The sequence below is a fragment of the Salmo salar genome, chromosome 21 (genome assembly GCF_965601325.2).
Source record: "Salmo salar chromosome 21, fSalSal1, whole genome shotgun sequence".
NCBI lineage: Eukaryota > Metazoa > Chordata > Actinopteri > Salmoniformes > Salmonidae > Salmo > Salmo salar.
Genome location: NC_138311.1, coordinates 51,751,189 through 51,771,412, shown reverse-complemented (window position 1 = coordinate 51,771,412; position 20,224 = coordinate 51,751,189). Strand labels below are relative to the sequence as shown.

The 20,224-nt window shown below is 39.7% G+C and overlaps 1 protein-coding gene across 2 annotated transcripts; it reads right to left on the bottom strand.

Annotated features, from left to right (window-relative positions):
• Window positions 1-293: 293 nt before the first annotated feature.
• On the bottom strand, window positions 294-10,718 carry LOC100380561 (limb and neural patterns a). 2 transcript variants are annotated; one of them, NM_001173846.1, is given in 13 exon segments: window positions 294-1,469; window positions 1,597-1,749; window positions 2,059-2,129; window positions 2,309-2,399; window positions 3,388-3,636; window positions 3,769-3,820; window positions 4,110-4,190; window positions 5,664-5,704; window positions 5,802-5,860; window positions 5,949-6,136; window positions 6,737-6,778; window positions 9,712-9,812; window positions 10,627-10,688. In NM_001173846.1, coding segments are annotated over 12 exon segments (1,287 nt in total). In that variant the 5' UTR covers window positions 9,739-9,812; window positions 10,627-10,688; the 3' UTR covers window positions 294-1,236.
• Window positions 10,719-20,224: the final 9,506 nt, after the last annotated feature.

Sequence of the window (20,224 nt, the reverse complement as noted above, 5' to 3'; positions counted from 1 at the left end):
TGTTTTTGCATTATTTGAGATTAAATTGATTTTATTTATTATATAAAGTTAAAGTGGTCATTGTTCATTCAGTATTGTTGTAATCGTCATTATTAAATATATTTATAACTTTTTTTTAAAAAGCTGATTAAATCGGTATCGGCTTTTTTTGGTGTCCAATAAAATCGGTATCGGCGTTGAAAAATCATAATCAGTCAACTTCTAGTTGGTATAGCTGCTGAGGAGAACGTCAAACACAACTCAGTCACATTATGAAACTGGCATTTTCATAATGCTAAGCAAACACATGCAGCTTACTGAAAATGACTGTCTTTATTTATTTCAAAGTATAAATGTACAACGCATCACTCGGGTGCAGAGAACAGCCGAACATCTTTCTCCTTTTAAGCAATAAATATGTAAGTAAGCACTCCTGATAGTAACCATTACTGTGTAAACATGTGGTTAGCCACATTGTGCTTGAAGTATCCAAAACCTATTCAATACTGATCAAAAGGCACTGTATCCCAATACTGTAGTATCTATAAATATCATCACCTATAAATATACAGATTTCATAGAACACCGGACAGGATATTTTTTGCATTTCTGTAAACATGGCCAGACATTCTCAAAAAAACAAACAAAAATACAGTGACAATGTAGCAAATAACTCCCGCAAAACAAACGGAAGAAAACGTCATTCTACAGACCAACTGCTTAGCTAGATTTGGCCTCTGCATTATTATTATTATTATTATTATTATTATTATTAAGTAGTAGTAGCATGCATTAGCATGTTCACCTGTCTGTAGACAACGTGGACAGACATTGTCACACAAAACAGACAATATAGTAATGTGGCAAATTGCTTATTCGCTTAATATTTAAAACAAAACACTAAAGGAAAAAAATATATATTATAAACATTCTACAGATGTGCATCAATGCCAAATGCTTAGCTAGCAGACCTACTCTTGCTTCATGGATAGAAGTGCTGTAATAGTGAATGAAAGTATTGACATTATGTCAAATCCCAAAAGTATTGCCTGTCCATTATCCCCTAGCATCAGGATTCAGTTTATATGCTATCACTATAACAGACAGGAAAAATAAATCAATTTAAGTTCATACCAAACCCTTAGTCTGTCATTCTGCGATTCTTACTCACAGCATTGATGTTATTAAGTTTACTTTAAAAACGAAGAAAAATAACTAAAAGAACATAGCTCCAGCCTAAAATGATGTTGAAACATTCTATTGAACCTCCATGTCTGACATATCCAGCTCTCCATCGGACTTCTTTGGGGTGGCTCCCAGACAGCCTGGGGTGGCTCCCAGACAGCCTGGGGTGGCTCCCAGACAGCCTGGGGTGGCTCCCAGACAGCCTGGGGTTTCTGACCCTTTTGTTTCAGGGGCACTCTCTGTTGGAGTAACTGCCAACTCCTGGATCTCCTCTTCAGCTGGGGGAGAAGGCCATTTCTCCTCAACTGAACATGACCGGATCAATATATCATCAGGTTTAACAGGCATTCAAGTAAGCTAGCAATTTGGACAATGTGATTATTCCACTGCTGGTTGGAAAAAAATGTAAATATTGCGTTAGCAGAGATATACCTGCAGCAACGGGGCTCTCATCAGCTTCAGGTGGTGTTGCGACGGGTGCGTCGGTGAGGATCTTCGTCTCGGCACTGATCTCAGGGAGTCGGTGTGCTTGGGGTCTGGTCTTTCTCGCAGGGTTCAGGAAACAACAATATGCACATCTAAAGGCTGAAACAAGACAAACCACCATGATCGAAGTGCACTGTCAACTGTATGATTGGAATATATTTTCATGTAAACAGATTAAATGTGAAGATGAAACCAATGATATTCAAAAAATAATTGCATGAACGCATCAGATCAATGGGTTGCCCTTATTTGTATATTCAATCTAGATGCTTTCTTTCTGCTTACAGAGGCCAGTAGTGGCAGAGGCTTTTAAGAGCCTGATGATACACAGTGCTGCCAAATGCTAGAGGGCAAATGAAGGGCATAGTGTTTGATGGAGAGTGACAGTTGTGTTTCTCAAAATCTTACCAATATATTCAAATTCCTCTTTTAACGCCATCCCGTTATGGGTGAGACACTGCTGACATATGAGGGCATATCTGCAGGGAGAAAATAATGTATGTTGCATACATGCAATGAAATAAAAAAAAACATTTTTGCTGAGGATTGAAAAATCATAATAGCAATACATTGCCAGTGTTAAAAACGATAGTGCTGACGTCAGTTCAAATCACACATCTTTAGGTGACAAGAAAACGCCACCAAGGAGCTACTCTACCTATTCTGAGGGCCATCGCCGACAAGGTACTCAATAACCCTGTCCATGGTGCCGCGATCCCGGGGGAGGACAGGTCTGGCCAGGGGAGGGCCTGGGGGGGTGCAGAACACACGTAAACATTAGCTGCACATACAGGTATCTAATACCAATCACACGGAGGACGAGAAGCTTCATAAAAAACAGCAAGACCCAAATCTACAGTTCGCTGCAGAGGTCCACTATAACATGTTTGAAATGGACACATTTTAATAATGACTTGGAAATTGATCTCACTTGCACAGCACGTATACAAGAACCCCTGCTGTGTTACTGAGCGGTAATTAATATACACTAACAGAAAGAGTTTCCTACTGTTTATTCATATACCAACATATGGAAACTTGTGACTATCAAAATGGATTTTTACAAAAGTGTCTGCTAGTATCAAGCCATATAAAACATTTGCAAGGTGTGCCCATGTCAAATGTTTCCTGGCATTAGAAAGACATTTATTCTGTTTTCAGTAAGAATGCCAGAGAACAAATGCAGGAATTTCCTGATTAATCATAGTTCAAATTATCCTGGTTCTTGTATACCTCACTGTTGGCATTTCCTATGATGTGTCCAAGGCAAGACTATTGACATAAGAGTAAACATTCACTACTCACTGACAGTGTAAGCATCATCTTTTTTTAAACAGTCTTGGTCAAAGGTTGTATGGTGAGAAATCTTTTTGATGAAATTTTATTTTTATCACCAAATTAACTAACTTCTATTAAAAAAATTAAAAAATAAAATCACATTTATCGACTTAGTTACCGATCATCTCTTCTCTGGAGCAAACTTGACCTTCAGTTAGTTTTAAGGCAACCCCTACCATAATGGAATAAAATACTACACTCAATTGGCCATAACTACCACCTGTAAAACAAACTATCATTCCTGTAAAAATTTGGTAAAATTAAAATGTATAGAAAAGTCCCATCCCTGAAGGACTGGTGAGACTAGGACACAGGGATGGTTAAAAAAAATACAATAAAATAAATAAATCACCTTAAGTCGACCACATTATGATATGGTCTCCGTGTGCAGCCACTCACCCACTCCTGGAACAAGTGTGCCAGGGGTCATGGGCCTCTTCATCAAGCTCTGCTGAGCAGCCTCAGATAGGATCCTCTCTGGGGGTCCTCCAGGAGCGGAGTGGAGGGGCGGCCCTGCATGGGTGGCCCCTGGGGCCAGAAGAAGACTGGCTGCAGCAGGAGTCACCGCCACCGGGGGACGAGGAGGACGGGCTGCGGCAGGAGTCAACGCCACCGGGGGACGAGGAGTGACATGACGCTGACGGAGTTCTAACGGAGGACACCATGCAGGGATGTTTATCAATGGTAAGTCACGCAAGCACATGAAAGGCCTTAAATAAATACAAAATTAAAGATACCTAGGCAACTACATTATCCTGGTGAGGTTTTGGAATACATTACCCTGGTGAGGTTTTGGAGTCATAGGCATTTCATTTGGAAGGGATTCTGGCACCTTCAAATTGAAAACCAGATTGAGACAGATGTACTTTCAAGGTTAATTCACAGAATTAGTGGGCTCATAGGCAGATGTAATTGGGGCGGCAGGGTAGCCTAGTGGTTAGAGCGTTGGACTAGTAACCGAAAGGTTGCAAGATCGAATCCCCGAGCTGACATGGTAAAAATCTGTTGTTCTGCCCCTGAACAAGGCAGTTAACCCACTGTCCCTAGGCCGTCATTGAAAATAAGAATTTGTTCTTAACTGACTTGCCTTGTTAAATAAAAGGTAAAATAAAAATAATCACCTTTGCTTTTGAGTCAGGATCAAATCTCTCCAGAATCATTTTTGCAGTTTTATAGGTTTCAGTTTCCATCACCTCTAACAGCTGTTGGACAAGAGCAGTTCATATTTTTATATGTTACGATAATGAAAAGGACAAATTGAAAGTCAGGTTGATTCAGTACTTTAGTAGGAGTTATTTCATCAGTCAAATGCCATAGTATCGGTCTTCCAGAAAACCCCGTTGAGTATGCAGGGTTCTGTTCTAATAGCTTATGTTTGATTGGTCTGTTAATTGACTAATGATGATATGACATGTCACCATTCCACACAATTAATTCTGTTCAAATCCAATGACCGTAATGAGACAATGATAACCAATGTCGTATCTTCCACATCGTGATTAATCAAATTGAAAAAGAGCAAGTGAACAACCAATTAAGTGACTGGAATAATTAACTGCTTTAACAGGTGGGTCCTACAACCGCATAGACTTTCATGTATCTGTACAGATGATCAGATCTTTACAATACGTGGGAAAAGTCTTAAACACCATATCAATATGATACAACTACTCAATAAAAAAAAACTGCACAGAAACAGAATTGTGAACTCCTATGTTGGTGTTTGAAGTCAACTGATATTCTCAACTAGATGTTTCTTCTCTGGTCTAATGAAACACTATAAAGACCAGCTACCTACAAAAAGTCAACTGACAGCCAGACCCACATTCTACCATCAATGAGATGTTAAAAAGGTTTTCAGAATAAAAGCGGTTGTAGTAGGTCTACAGATGCTTTAATTTGTTGTTTTTTTGTATAAACTTAATTTAAAGGGAAATACCAAATAGCTTATTGTTTAGACATAATGAGAATAATTACATGCACTACTTCCATAATGGAGTGTGAAAATCCATCAGCCATAATTATTGACAGTTATTAGACATGACAAGCAATTACTCAGATTTATTTCCTTCTAGCACTAAACGCCATTAGTTGAAGAGATGTTAGCAGAGTGCTTTACCAAGTAAAGTCTTTAGGCCAATTAACAGCTGTCTGCATACATTTTACATTATTTATTAGGAGTAGCAATTATCTAAGCAAAGTGCTGTAAAAGCTCCATAATAGCAGAACAGGGCATGAAGACTCCAGCATATCGTCCGTACGCCACCTTGTAAAAGTGTTAATCTCGAGGTAAATGTCTCAAAATGGCAGATTAAGTCCACTTACAAATTAGTTACGGGGAGTAAAAATAGGTACATGGACAGTATATAAAGTGCTGACATCTCAGCTCTTTCATGAATGATTAGGGGATCCACATCATGTTCACCCTTATCCAGGTATAAGGGGGAGGCTATGGCGGATTCTAACGGCTATGGCGGATTCTAACGGCTATGGCGGATTCTAACGGCTATGGCGGATTCTAACGGCTATGGCGGATTCTAACGGCTATGGCGGATTCTAACGGCTATGGCGGATTCTAACGGCTATGGCGGATTCTAACGGCTATGGCGGATTCTAATAGCAGTCCAGTCGATGTTCTCCCAATCAAAAGACAACCACTGAAAAAGTTAACTTACAATTTTTCGTTTTTGTGATTTGAGATTGGACAATTTTTCATCTAAAGGAGAGGAAAAAAAGAAAAAGACATTTGACTGATTACACCAAATGAAAGCAGCATGTGATGAGGCAGACTAAAGAATGGTTAAAGCACATACCGGTTTTTTCTGTTCTTCTTTTAAAAAGAGCAATCAGCCCCTTTCGAAGGAGCCATACACTGCAGAAAAAACAATTACAACAGACAGTTAAGCAACAACCTACAAATAGACATAGCGATCTCTCTCTAGAGAGAAATATATACTTACAATAGTGGAAATACCACAGACGGAAGGGCCAATATGACCTTCCCAATGGTCTGTTCAGGGAGATACCAGAGATACACAATTATGCTGGCCATCAGGTAGAGAAGAGATGAGTACAGCAGTAGTCGCCATAGCCATTGCTTCAACTGTCTTTGATACAGTTCTCTACATTCCTCACCAGTCTGTATATCCTGTAAATAAAACATTTTCCATTAATATAAAAAAAACTGACATTGAATAGAGCCAAACTTCCTCTCTAGAATGACAAAAGTAGTTCCGTATTCCACAATTTTCTTACTAATAATATAACTTGAAGTTAGCCCAAGATAACCCTATTGATACATGTAATAGTACTGTACCTTGTGTATAATGAATAAACAACCAGCAAAGAGCCACACATCAATTCAACAGCAGTGTTCGATCCCAGAGACATCATAGGACTTCTCCATGTCACCCTCTGGTAATCTTGACAAAAGCCTATTTATTCAATGTCCGGATGCATTACCAACTTACCTATCCTTTTTATTAAGAGGGGGAGAAAACACCCTTTGGTTCTTTGTGCGATTAACCACACCCCAAAACTATCAGTTGGTGGACAGTGTAGTGACCTATCCTCTGCTGGTGATAGGAAACATGCGTCCATCACTCTGCTGGACATTGCCTAGAGTGACCTCAAGCTCGAGATGGGCTGCATAGTGTAACCAGGTCAATCTCTAGAGCAACGTCGCAAAATAATCCTGATCAACACCATCTATACACAACCCCCCCCCCCCCAAAACAAATACACATACCTTATCAATTCCTTCCAAAACCTCTACAGTTGATGGCTTAGTCTGTGAAAAGAACAAGTTAAATATATCAGAGAATGAAGACTTGCTTTGAGTTCAGTAAGCTGGGTGATCCATAGGACTAGCAGAGGACAGGACTATTGTCTGGAATTTAGAGGGTCGCCGACAAATATATCACATACAGCTCCTTCAAAAAGTATTCATACCCCTTGACTTACTCCACATTTTGTTGTGTTACAGCCCGAATCCAAAATGGATTAAATATACACTCCCCCCTCTCCAGCACACACACACACACAACCCCATAATGAGAGAGTGTAAACATGTTTAGAAATGTTTTGCTAATTGATTGAAAATGAAATATAGAACATTAATGTACATAAGTATTCACAACAACTTAGAAGAATCACTTTTGGTAGGGATTACAGCTGTGAGAGACATTTCAGCTTTTAATTGAATTAATACAAATCTCAAAACATAATAGTAATTTGACATTATAGGGTATTATGTGTAGGCCAGGGACTAAAAAGCCCCCCCCCAAAAAAAAAAATCAACACACAATGCACCATAATGACAAAGCAAAAAGAGTAAGACATTATTGCAAATGTATAAAAAAAAAATATCACATTTACGTAAGTATTCAGACCCTTTACTCAGTACTTTGTTGAAGCACCTTTGGCAGCGATTACAGCCTAGAGTCTTATTGGGTATGACGATACAAGCTTGACACACCTGTATTTGTGGGAGCTTCTACCATTCTTCTCTGCAGATCCTCTCAAGCTCTGTCAGGTTGCACAGCTATTTCAGGTCTCGCCAGAGATGTTTGATCAAGTTCTGGGCTCTGGCTGGGCCACTCAAGGACATTCAGAGACTTGTCCCGAAGCCACTCCTGCATTGTCTTGGCTGTGTGCTTTTTTACCTTTATTTTACCAGGTAAGTTGACTGAGAACACATTCTCATTTACAGCAATGACCTGGGGAATAGTTTCCCCATAGGGGAGAGGAGGGGGATGAATGAGCCAATTGTAAGCTTAGGGTTGTTGTCCTGTTGGAAGGTGAATCGTCACCCCAGTCTGAGGTCCTGAGCACTCTGGAGCAGGTTTTCATCAAAGATGTCTGTACTTTGCTCCATTCATCTTTGAAAAACATCCCCACAGCATGATACTGCCACCACCATGCTTCACCATAGGGATGGTGCCAGGTTTTCTCCAGACCTAACACTTGGCATTCAGGCCAAAGAGTTCAATCTAGGTTTCATCAGACCAGAGAATCTTGTTTCTCAGTCTGACAGTCCTTTAGGTCCATTTTTGCAAACTCCAAGCAGGCTGGCATGTGCCTTTTACTGAGGAGTGTCTTCCCATCTGGCCAGTACCATAAAAGCCTGATAGGTGGAGTGGTGGAGTGCTGCATAGATGGGAGAACCTTCCAGAAGGACAACCGTCTCCACAGAGGAACTCTGGAGCTCTCTGAGTGACCTTAAGATTCTTGGTCACCTCCCTGATTGGTCAGTTTGGCCGGGCAGCCAGCTCTAGGAAGTCTTGGTGGTTCCAAATTTCTTCCATTTAAGAATGATGGAGGTCACTGTTCTTGGGGACCTTCAACACTGCAGACATTTTTTTGGTACCCTTCCCTAGATACAATCCTGTTTCGGAGCTCTACGGACAATTCAGTCAACTTCATGGCTTGGTTTTTGATCTGACACGCACTGTCAACTGTGGGACCTTATATAGACAGGTGTGCGCATTTCCGAATCATGTCCAATCAATTAATCTACCACAGGTGGACTCCAATATAGTTGTAGCATCATCAAGGATGATCAATGGAAACAGGATGCACCTGAGCTCAATTTACCGTCTCATAGTAAAAGGTCTGAATACATATGTAAATAAGGCATGTTTTTTGTAAACGTTTCTAAAAACCTGTTTTCGCTTTGTCATTATGGGGTAGTGGATAGATGAAAAAAATGCATTTAATACGTTTTAGTTTTGTACTGTAAAAGAATGTGGAAGTGGTCTGAATAGTTTGCGAATGCACTGTGTGTATAAATAATTAAACACAACATGGAACAATTTTAAAGTCATAGTTAATAAGGAAATAAGTCAGTTGAAATAAATTAGGCACCAATCTATGGATTTCACATGACTGGGAATACAGAAACCCATCTGTTGATCAGACTGCAGAAAACCAGTCAGTATCTGGTGTGCCCACCATTTGCCTTATGCAGAGCGACATCTCCTTCACATAGAGTTCATCAGGCCACTAATTGTGCCCTGAGGAATGTTGTCCGTCAATGGCTTTGCGAAGTTGCTGGATAGTGGAGGAAACTGGAACACGCTGTCAAACGCATTGATCCACAGCATCCCAAACATGCTCAATGGGTGCCATGTCTGGTGAGTATGTAGGCCATGGAAGAACTGGGTCATTTTCATCATCCAGGAAGTGTGCAGATCCTTGCAACATGGGGCAGCGCATTATCATGCTGAAACACAATGTGATGGCGGCGAATGAATGGCACGACAATGGGCCTCAGGATCTCATCACGGTATCTCGGTGCATTCAAATTGTCATCCTCAAAATGCAGTTGTGTTCGTTGTCTGTAGCTTATGCCTGCCCTTACCCCCACCATGGGGCACTGTTCACAACAATTACATCAGCAAACCGCTTGACCACAAACGCCATACACATGGTCTGCGGTTGTGAGGCCAGTCGGACATACTACCAAATTCTCTAAAATGTAGAAATAAGCTATTTGTGCATTTGCTAAATTTTGGGCATCTTATTTCAGCTCATTTATATGTTGTTCCATATAAAACCATGCCATTGGCCACACCCTAACTTTGCTAACGCTGCATAAATGTTTTTCTTGGGGAAAACACTGGTGCATACAGTTTATGTATGGTGGCCCCAGGAATAAAACCCACCATGCTCTACCAACAACCATACAGGACCACTAAAATGAACAGGTTATGCAATACATACCCTAAACCGGGATATTATAACCCCCATATTCAGGTCCGAATTAAGTAGGTATTTTTAGACCCCTCTGATTTGTCAAGTCCCTCAGTGGAAGATCTCTCCACCTGTTGACAAAGACGTGGTGTTAATAATGCTTACTGAGACTAGCTATTAAAACAAAAGACAACTAACTTCCTTGCACAAGAATGGTTTGGTAATGAATGACACTGCATGTTTGGGTCCAACTACTGATACTAAGTGTGGGACTCAAAACCAGAATGGTAACTACCGCGAACGCATTACCAATTGACCTGGCAAGGACTTAGCTATCAACACGTGTGTAGTTTATGATATGAAAGGAGCAAGCAACAGTTTGATGCGTGTACACAAATTCAGTTTATTAATACTTTGCTATTATTTACTGTCTAGGCTTGCTAGCTAACTAAACCTCCAATAAGTTCATTGAAACAGATGCACCACTGACTTTTGAACTTCGCTTGACCACAGCCTGTTGCTGAGCAACGCTAGTACTTTAAATGTATGATCATACAGACTAAATTGGTTTTACGGTGCCATTCACATTCTGCAGAAAAACAAATCAAACGCACCCTGTGCCACTGTCTACCAAACGTGAAATAGCTTAACCAACTTAGTTAAATAGCTAACTAGGGGTAATAATAAGGCCATAAACGTGTTCAACGTCAAACGACTGTAAACTTGCAAACCAATTTCGCATTTTTTTTAACAACGAAACCATTATGACAAGTTGTAGCGTGCTAGGCTAGCCAGACAACTTTATTTAGCTTCCTGCAATTTCACGCTAAAACTGCAGACAATATCTAGCTAGCCACTTCATTGGAAACGCGATTCAATATCATAGAAAACACAACAAATCTGCTAGCACTAGCGTTTACAACTCTTTTTTTTAATGCAATTTACCTGGACAGTATTTTAATCCGAAATTCCTCTCATCCAGAAACAACATTTCCTCTATGTTGGTTATATTAGGGGGCGATGAGGCGTGGCACCGCCGTCACGAGTTACCACAGACACAAAGTCATATACCCCGATTATTTTTTACAATTTATTTTCTTAAAAATTTGATTTTAAACCTAACCTTAACCACATTGCTAACCTTATATGCCTAACACTAACCTTAAATGAAGTCCAAAACTTTTTTATTTTATTTTTTTACGAAACAGCAGCCTTTTTGACGTCAGAAGCCGCACATACGTGGAACGTTTGCCCCTCGGCCCCTTCAGGATGTTCTTCATTAATCTGAACCTGAAATGGATGGCAATTTTTATTCGATTTATTTTTACCTTTATTTAACTAGGCAAGTCAGTTAAGAACAAATTATTATTTACAATGACGGCCTACCAAAAGGCAAAAGGCCTCATGCGAGGAGGATTAAAAAAATAAAAATACAATAATAATAATAATAATAATAATAATAATAATATAGGACAAAACAAACAAAAACTACATAAAGAGAGACCTACAGTGGCTTGCGAAAGTATTCACCCCCTTGGCATTTCTCCTATTTTGTTGCCTTACAACCTGGAATTAAAATTGATTTATGAGGGGTTTGTATCATTTCATTTACACAACATGCCTACCACTTTGAAGATGCAAAATATTTTACATTGTGAAACAGACAAGAAATAAGACAAAAAAAATGAAAACTTGAGCGGGCATAACTATTCACCCCCCACCCCCAAAGTCAGTACTTTGTAGAGCCACCTTTTGCAGCAATTACAGCTGCAAGTCCCTTGGTGTATGTCTCTATTAGCTTGGCACATCTAGCCACTGGGATTTTTGCCCATTCTTCAAGACAAAACTGCTCCAGCTCCTTCAAGTTGGACGGGTTCTGCTGGTGTACAGCAGTCTTTAAGTCCTACCACAGATTCTCAATTCGATTGAGGTCTGGGCTTTGACTAGACCATTTAAAGACATTTAAATGTTTCCCCTTAAATCACTCGAGTGTTGCTTTAGCAGTATGCTTAGGGTCATTGTCCTGTTGGAAGGTGAACCTCCGTCCCAGTCTCAAATCTCTGGAAGAATGAAACAGGTTTCCCTCAAGAATTTCCTTGTATTTAGCTTCATCCATCATTCCATCATTCTGACCAGTTTCCCAGCCTCTGCCGATGAAAAACACCCCCACAGCATGATAATGCCACTACCATGCTTCACTGTGGGGATGGTGTTCTCGGTGTTATGAGAGGTGTTGGGTTTGCGCCAGACATAGCGTTTTCCTTAATGGCCGAAAAGCTACATTTTAGTCTCATCTGACCAGAGTACATTCTTCCATATGTTTGGGGAGTCTCCCACATGCCTTTTGGCGAACACCAAACGTTTTGCTTATTTTTTTATGTAAGCAATGGCTTTCTTCTGGCCACTCTTCCATAAAGCCCAGGTCTGTGGAGTGTACGGCTTAAAGTGGTGCTATGGACAGATACTCCAATCTCCGCTGTGGAGCTTTGCAGCTCGTTCAGTTATCTTTGGTCTCTTTGTTGCCTCTCTGATTAATGTCCCCCTTGCCTGGTCCGTGAGTTTTGGTGGGCGGCCCTCTCTTGACAGGTTTGTTGTGGTGCCATATTCTTTCCATTTTTGAATAATGGATTTAATAGTGCTCCGTGGGATGTTCAAAGTTTCTGATATTTTTTTATAACCCAACCCTGATCTGTACTACTCCACAACTCTGCCCCTGACCTGTTTTGAGAGCTCCTTGGTCTTCATGGTGCCGCTTGCTTGGTGATGTTTTTGCCTAGTGGTGTTGCACACTCTGGGGCCTTTCAGAACAGGTGTATATATACTGAGAACATGTGACATATCATGTGACTTAGATTGCACATAGGTGGACTTTATTTAACTAATTATGTGACTTGTTATTTAGGGGCTTCATAGCAAAGGGGGTGAATACATACGCACGCACCACTTTTCTGTTTTTTATTTTTTAGAATTTTTTTAAACAAGTTATTGTTTTCATCTCACTTCACCAAATTGGACTATTTTGTGTATGGCCATTACATCAAATCCACATAAAAATCCATTTAAATTACAGGTTGTAATGCAACAAAATAGGAAAAACGCCAAGGGGGTGAATACTTTTGCAAGACAACATAGCATGGCAGCAACACAACAACATGGTAGCAGCACAACATGGCAGCAACACATGACAACATGGTAGCAACACACCATGGTAGAAACACAACATGGCAGCAGCAAAACATGGTAGCAGCACAACATGGTAGCAGCACAAAACATCGTACAAACATTATTGGGCACAGACAACAGCACAAAGGGAAGAAGGTAGAGACAACAATACATCACGCAAAGCAGCCACAACTGTCAGTGTCACTCCCTGACCTGAGAGAGCCTATTAGGTTTGGTCATGGTGTGATTTGGGTGGGCATTCTATGTCCTTTTTTCTATGCTTTGTATTTCTTTGTTTTGGCCTGGTATGGCTCTCAATCAGGGACAGCTGTACATCGTTGTCGCTGATTGGGAGTCATACTTAGGCAGCCTGTTTTCCTTTGGGGTTGGGGGGGTAGTTGTAATTTCTGTTTAGTGGGTTGCACCTGACAGAACTGTTTGGCTGTCGTTTTTTTGTTTAAAGTGTTCTATCTTTAATAAATTCATGATGAGCACTAACCACGCTTCGCCTTGGTCTACTTTCTTCAATGACGGCCGTTACAGTCAGTAAGAATGTCCATGATTGAATCTTTGGATGAGGAGATAAAACTGTCCCGTTTGAGTATTTGTTGCAGCTCGTTCCAGTCGTTAGCTGCAGCGAACTGAAAAGACGAGCGACCCAGGGACGTGTGTGCGCTTTGGGGACCTTTAACAGAATGTCGCTGGCAGAACGGGTGTTGTATGTGGAGGATGAGGGCTGCAGTAAATCTCTGATAGGCCTCACTCCCCCCAAGAGGGATTTTATAAATAAGCATCAACCAGTGGGTCTTGTGAGGTGTATACAGAGATGACCAGTTTACAGAGGAGTATAGAGTGCAGTGATGTGTCTATAAGGAGCATTGGTGGCAAATCTGATGGAATGACTGACAAGTTTTGACTTTATTTGAATTTCCCATATTGGTAACCTAAATAATTACCATATATCTTTTGCAAGAGTCGTGCACGCCTATTGTTTATTCAATTCCATTTTAAAGTGGCCACTGACCATGAAAATGTAAACAAATTGTATTTGTTCTATGCGCCGAATACAACAGGTGTAGACTTTACCGTGATATGTTTACTTATGAGCCCTTTCCCAACAATGCAGAGTTTAAAAGTATGACAAATTTGCAACAAAAAAAAGGAAATAGTAACAATAGAATAATGAGACTATTTATTTTACCTTTATTTAACTAGGCAAGTCAGATAAGAACAAACTCTTTTTTACAATGACGGCCAAACCCGGACAACCCTGGGCCAATTGTGTGCCACCCTATGGGACTCCCAATCACGGCCGGTTGTGATACAGCCTGGAATCGAACCAGGGTCTGTGGTGCCTTAGACTGCTGAGCCAGCCGGGAGCCCCATAACCGAGTCAATGTGCATGGGTACGAGGTAATTGAGGTAATACAGTATGTACATGTGGGTAGGGATAAAAGTGACTAGGCAATTAGGATAGATAAACAGAGTAAAAGAGTGTGAAAGGGTGTCTATGTGTGAGTGTGTGGTGTCAATATGCATGTGTGTGTGTTTTGTGTGTGAGTGAGCGTATGTAGTCGTTTGTAGTCCGCGTGTATATGTTTTAGTATCAGTGTAGTATATGTGAATAGAGTCCACACTGTAAAAAATGTGTTGTTTCAACTTGTTATTTCCAGTGATCTAGTTGCGTGGCCTTTTTCAAGCTCAGAGCACTTTGCATTTCACGTTATCCTTGCTTTTTAAAAATGTATTTTGACTAACAATAGTTGGTTAATTTGATGTTTGTTAATTTGATATTATTTTAATCAACTTAAACCTTTATGTGAACAATAAATGTGGAGTTCTAATAACTAAAGCTACACTATTGTTGACAAATAAGACAGTTAAGTCCACTGCTGCATTTCAGTGCAACTTACTATTCTCATTTGAATCAACTTAAACATTTATTACGTCAACAATAAATGTTGAATTATCAAAGCTAAAGAAACATTTATGTTGACAAATAAAAAACACTTCAGTCCACATCATCACGTCAGTATAACCAACCATTTTTTGTTGAATTAATTTCACATGTTGTTAAACACAATACTAGGTTTGGGCGATAATACCTAACTACCATGTAAACAACTATTGATAGCTGTTGTCGACGGTTGTGAAATGTATGTATGCTCAAGTTTTAGCATTTTTGATCGTATCACACATTCCTGGTGTATGGCAGCACACAATACTGCAGTGCCCTTTGTGACATGTCAAATTCCCTATTGTTAGACTAATAACATAATTAAAGTGGTGCTGTGAGGAATTCCAAACTCAATACAAAAGCTGTAAAAACAATATTTATTGTTATATAAAAAGTGATTTTGATCAGACAATCACTACACCATGCAGTGCTGATTTTGCCATTTGAACAGGAATTGCAATCAGTTTTGCTTCAACATTGTCAGTGGGCTCACGCCGGTCTGTCTTCAATATAAACTTTGCATTTTAGCCTGTGCTTTTGTGTAACAAATTAATTGCTTCTTGTAGGGAATCAATGTCCTATCTAAACTTTTTTAAATATCTAGAAATATAGTTTTTGCAGCTTTTGTAAGCTGGTCATTTAAAAAGAAAGTAGTAGAGGGCAGAATTCCACACAGTGCACCTTATAATATAATGAATGTTGTAGAAAGAGCTCATTGCCAAAACAGCACTGAATGATAGATGAGGCTTTACCTGGTTTTCCCCCCTCATTTTCAGTGTTGGATGACCATGGGCCTTTGCGGGTGCTATAGTGGACAAATAGTTTTTTGCAAATAGGAAAAGAACAGACATGTTTTACCTCAACTAAGAACACGTTCTACCTAGACCTGGGAGCAATCATGGTTGACTGACGTGCTTAAGGACCATGCTTGTTTACTCACACATCGCTCCTTACCACTAGGCTACCTGACACCCCACTTGCCTGCATCAATATGCAACAGTACATCTGTAGATAGTTACACAGAAAAATTGTATTGGAGGATGTTTTGTAGGGCAATGCCTCTAATCTTTGCCTATTTTTAGTATTTTTTTAAATATTTCTGTTTTTCAGAAGACAACTGATTCTGAGAAAGTCACCCGGCGGAGTGAAAATGGGTATCCTTGTCGTTGTGGATGGAGCTGCAGCAGATGACCCAATGCCAGCTGACGATGTGGACGTTGCCCTTCCTTGTCGTTGTGGATGGAGCTGCAGCAGATGACCCAATGCCAGCTGACGATGTGGACGTTGCCCTTGTGATAGAAGAGCAGCTGATCATACATGAGCTTCACAATGTCCCAAAAGCCTTTGCCACTTTGATTGGACTTGTTGTCTGAACATGGATTACCCAAAAGGCTTGAGGTACACTTTTGAGGTAGTTCAGAAAATATTCTTGAAGATTGGTGCAGAAAACTGTACAGCAAAAGTGCATGGGCTGAAGAACCTGTCTTGTTTAAGACAACTAATTGGTGTGTTTTTTTAATTTACTCGTAGTAGTTGAGTTAATTCCTCGGACAGCGATATTTGCCGAAATCTTACAAATCTCAGTTTTGGGAAGACTTAAGTTACCCTATAATGACCTTCAGTCTACAAACTACAACAATCTTTTGTTAGAGACCACTGATTTGCTATCATCTCTTCCCATTAACTACAGTGCATTCTGAAAATGTTTACAGCATGTTAGAATATTTTTTTCACACTCAACACCAACTTGTCTTAGAAACCATTCTGACTGTTGCCTTTGCTCAGTGTTTGAATTTTTATTTAGCGTGCCATAAAACCAAGTTTCAATGGTGCCATTTACAAATGTGTATGGGTTTATTGGACAGTAGAATGGGGGGGATGGTTTGACAAAAAGTTTATCTTTAGAAAAAAAAATTCTCTGCTGATATTGGTTAAAATACCAATTAGTGACAGCAGAATTTGGCTGCCTGTTTAAATGCACCCAAAGACATGAATCTAAAAAATATGCATTGTTAAAAATGTATTTTAATGGCAATCAACATGCATTCTAGGGAACAATACATTGTTGCAAATGTATTTGTGTGTTAATACATAGTGTAATAAATGTTCTGAAATACACAAAAGGACTATTTTGTTGTCATTACAAGCTAGATGGAATTAATTTATTTCAATGTAAGTTGTTGAATCAATCAATGTACTCTTGATAGTAAATTAATCATTGTAAATATAAAGTCATTTCAAAATGGAGAAGCTTTACTAAATCTGAACTTTGTTCAACTGTACATAATGGGTTATATTAAGTTTACATTTTTTATTAGTCAAAGCCATTTTGTTGAGTTAGAACAGTGGTTCTCAACTTGCAGCCTGTAGCAAGCTTGTCTGTTATGTCATTAATAGTATAGCTATTTATTTATGTGTGGCCTGCTTGACTTGCTCGTAGCCACGGTATAACACCACCGGCCAAACAGGTTGAGAACTGTGTTACAATAACTGAATATGAAGTAGGCTTGACTTAATAAGTGCATGTTGATTGAACAAGGATTGTAAATGGTTAACTCTTTTAAATGTGGATTTAGATCAGATAACTCACACTTTAAGGATGTTTCAACTTGTTATTTCCAGTCATCTAGTTGCATGGCCTTTTTCAAGTTCAGAGCACTTAACATGTTATTCTAGCTTAGACAATTTTGTTACGTAAACTTTAAATGTAGTTATCATAACTGTGTTACTAATTATGATAACTTTATTAAGTTGACATAACAAAATTGGAAAAAGATTAAACTTAGAATAGTAAGTTATAATGGCAAATGGTTAACTATTTTATAAATTAAAGTAACTGGCTTTAGTTCAGATAACTTCTAGCTTTAATGTTGTTTCAACTTGTTATTTCCAGTCATCTAGTTGCGTGGCCTTTTTCAAGTTCAGAGCACTTAACGTGTCACGTAATCCTTGCATAGACCATTTTGTTATGTAAACATTAAATGTAGTTATGATAACTGTATTACTTGTTACAATAACTTCATTGAAAGTTGACTTAAGGTATGGTCCAAGATTTTTTGCTTTGCAGTCCAAGATAAAATTATCCAAGATAAAGATTTAGTTTATTCTGGACAAAAAGCATGCTCAATCACTATTCTCAACTGAATGTCTAGCAAGGGAGAAAGGTTGAGTAAAAATAAAACAAATAAAACATTGCTGAAAGAGACATCCTTATATACAGTCGTGGCCAAAAGTTGAGAATGACACAAATATTAATTTCCACAAAATTTGCTGCTTCAGTGTCTTTAGATATTTTTGTCAGATGTTACTATGGAATAATGAAGTATAATTACAAGCATTTCATAAGTGTCAAAGGCTTTTATTGACAATTACATGAAGTTGATGCAAAGAGTCAATATTTGCCGTGTTGACCCTTCTTTTTTAAGACCTCTGCAATCCACCCTGGCATGCTGTCAATTAACTTCTGGGCCACATCCTGACTGATGACTTTACCCCAGTCCTCAGCAGTCCAATCGCTGTTCCTTTTGCAGAATATCAGTCTGGAGAGAAGTGGCTTCTTTGCTTCCCTTCTTGACACCAGGCCATCCTCCAAAAGTCTTCGCCTCACTGTGTGTGCAGATGCATTCACACCTGCCAGCTGCCATTCCCGAGCAAGCTCTGTACTGGTGGTGCCTCGATCCCACAGCTGAATAAACTTTAGGAGACGGTCCTGTCACTTGCTGGACTTTCTTGGGCGCCCTGAAGCCTTCTTCACAACAATTGAACCACTCTCCTTGAAGTTCTTGATGATCGGAAAAATGGTTGATTTAGGTGCAATCTTACTGGCAGCAATATCCTTGCCTGTGAAGCCCTTTTTGTGCAAAGCAATGATGACGGCACTTGTTTCCTTGCAGGTAACCATGGTCGACAGAGGAAGAACAATGATTCCAAGCACCACCCTCCTTTTGAAGCTTCCAGTCTGTTATTCAAACTCAATCAGCATGACAGAGGGATCTCCAGCCTTGTCCTCGTCAACACTCACACCTGTGTTAACGAGAGAATCACTGACATGATGTCAGCTGGTCCTTTTGTGGCAGGGCTGAAATAGCAGTGGAAATGTTTTGGGGGGATTCAGTTAATTTGCATGGCAAAGGGGGACATTGCAATTAACTGCAATTCATCTGATCACTCTTCATAACATTCTGGAGTATACGCAAATTGCCATCATACAAACTGAGGCAGCAGACTTTGTGAAAATGAATATTTGTGTCATTCAAAAAACTTTTGGCCACGACTCTACTGTAGTTGGTTCACATTTGATTTGGCCTGTGTGTTATAATAATCACTTCAGATGGGGACAGACATTCAACTTGACTCCATTGAACATTACAGTGCATCATGATTCATAGGACATTTCACTCCTGGGAGAAAGCATAAGGTTATGTTGTAGGGTTGTTTACCTCACGTCTTCAGAAATTTAGTAGGGTCTTCTCACAGGAAGTATGGCAAGCCTCAGAGCATAGCCTCTCTTCCTTTTTTTTTACTTTATTTAACTAGGCAAGTCAGTTAAGAACAAATTCTTATTTTCAATGACAGCCTAGGAACAGTGGGTTAACTGCCTTGTTCAGGGGTAGAACGACAATTTCTTTACCTTGTCAGCTCGAGGATTTCATTTTGCAACATTTCGTTTACAAGTCCAACACTAACCACTAGGCTACCGGCACAATGCGTGCTCGTGCGTTCAAGACACTATCCGAAGTTTAAATAAGGGTCACGCGCACGACGCATTTCGTGACTAAAAATGTCTAAATATTCCATTACCGTACTTCGAAGCATGTCAACCGCTGTTTAAAATCAATTTTTATGTCATTTTTCTCGTAAAAAAGCGATAATATTCCGACCGGGAAAGCGTGTTTACGTACAAAAGAGAGAGAAAATAAAAGCATGGGATCCCCTCGTGCACGAGCCTGAGTCTCACAGTACTGTGACTGGCCACTATCCAAACGCGCTAATGTTTTTCAACCAGGGGCTGCCTCGATATCATTCAGCTTTTTGCCGCCTTCTGAGAGCCCATGGGAGCCGTAGGAAGTGTCACGTAACAGCAGAGATCCCCTGTATTGGATAGAGATAATCAAGAAGGCCAAGAAATGGTCAGACAGGGTACTTCCTGTACAGAATCTTCTCAGGTTTTGGCCTGCCAAATGAGTTCTGTTATACTCACAGACACCATTCAAACAGTTTTAGAAACTTTGGAGTGTTTTCTATCCAAAGCTAATAATTATATGCATATTCTAGTTTCTGGGCAGGAGTAATAATCAGATTAAATTGGGTATGTTTTTTATCCGGCCGTGAAAATACTGCCCCCTAGCCATAACAGGTTAAGGAATACCTGGGATAGGATTAAGTAATCCTTCTAACCCTCCCCCCCTACCCTCCCCCCCAAAA

Bases quoted from the DNA above. Each gene is read 5' to 3' on its own strand.
- LOC100380561 (XM_014165627.3), bottom strand. From the start codon at position 9,738: ATGGGGGTTATAATATCCCGGTTTAGG. The intron at 3,821-4,109 runs GTGATTATTTTT...TTCAATTTGAAG, and splicing joins ATCCTGACTCAAAAGCAAAG to GTGCCAGAATCCCTTCCAAA. The intron at 1,750-2,058 runs GTAAGATTTTGA...GTCTTGTTTCAG, and splicing joins AGAGGAATTTGAATATATTG to CCTTTAGATGTGCATATTGT.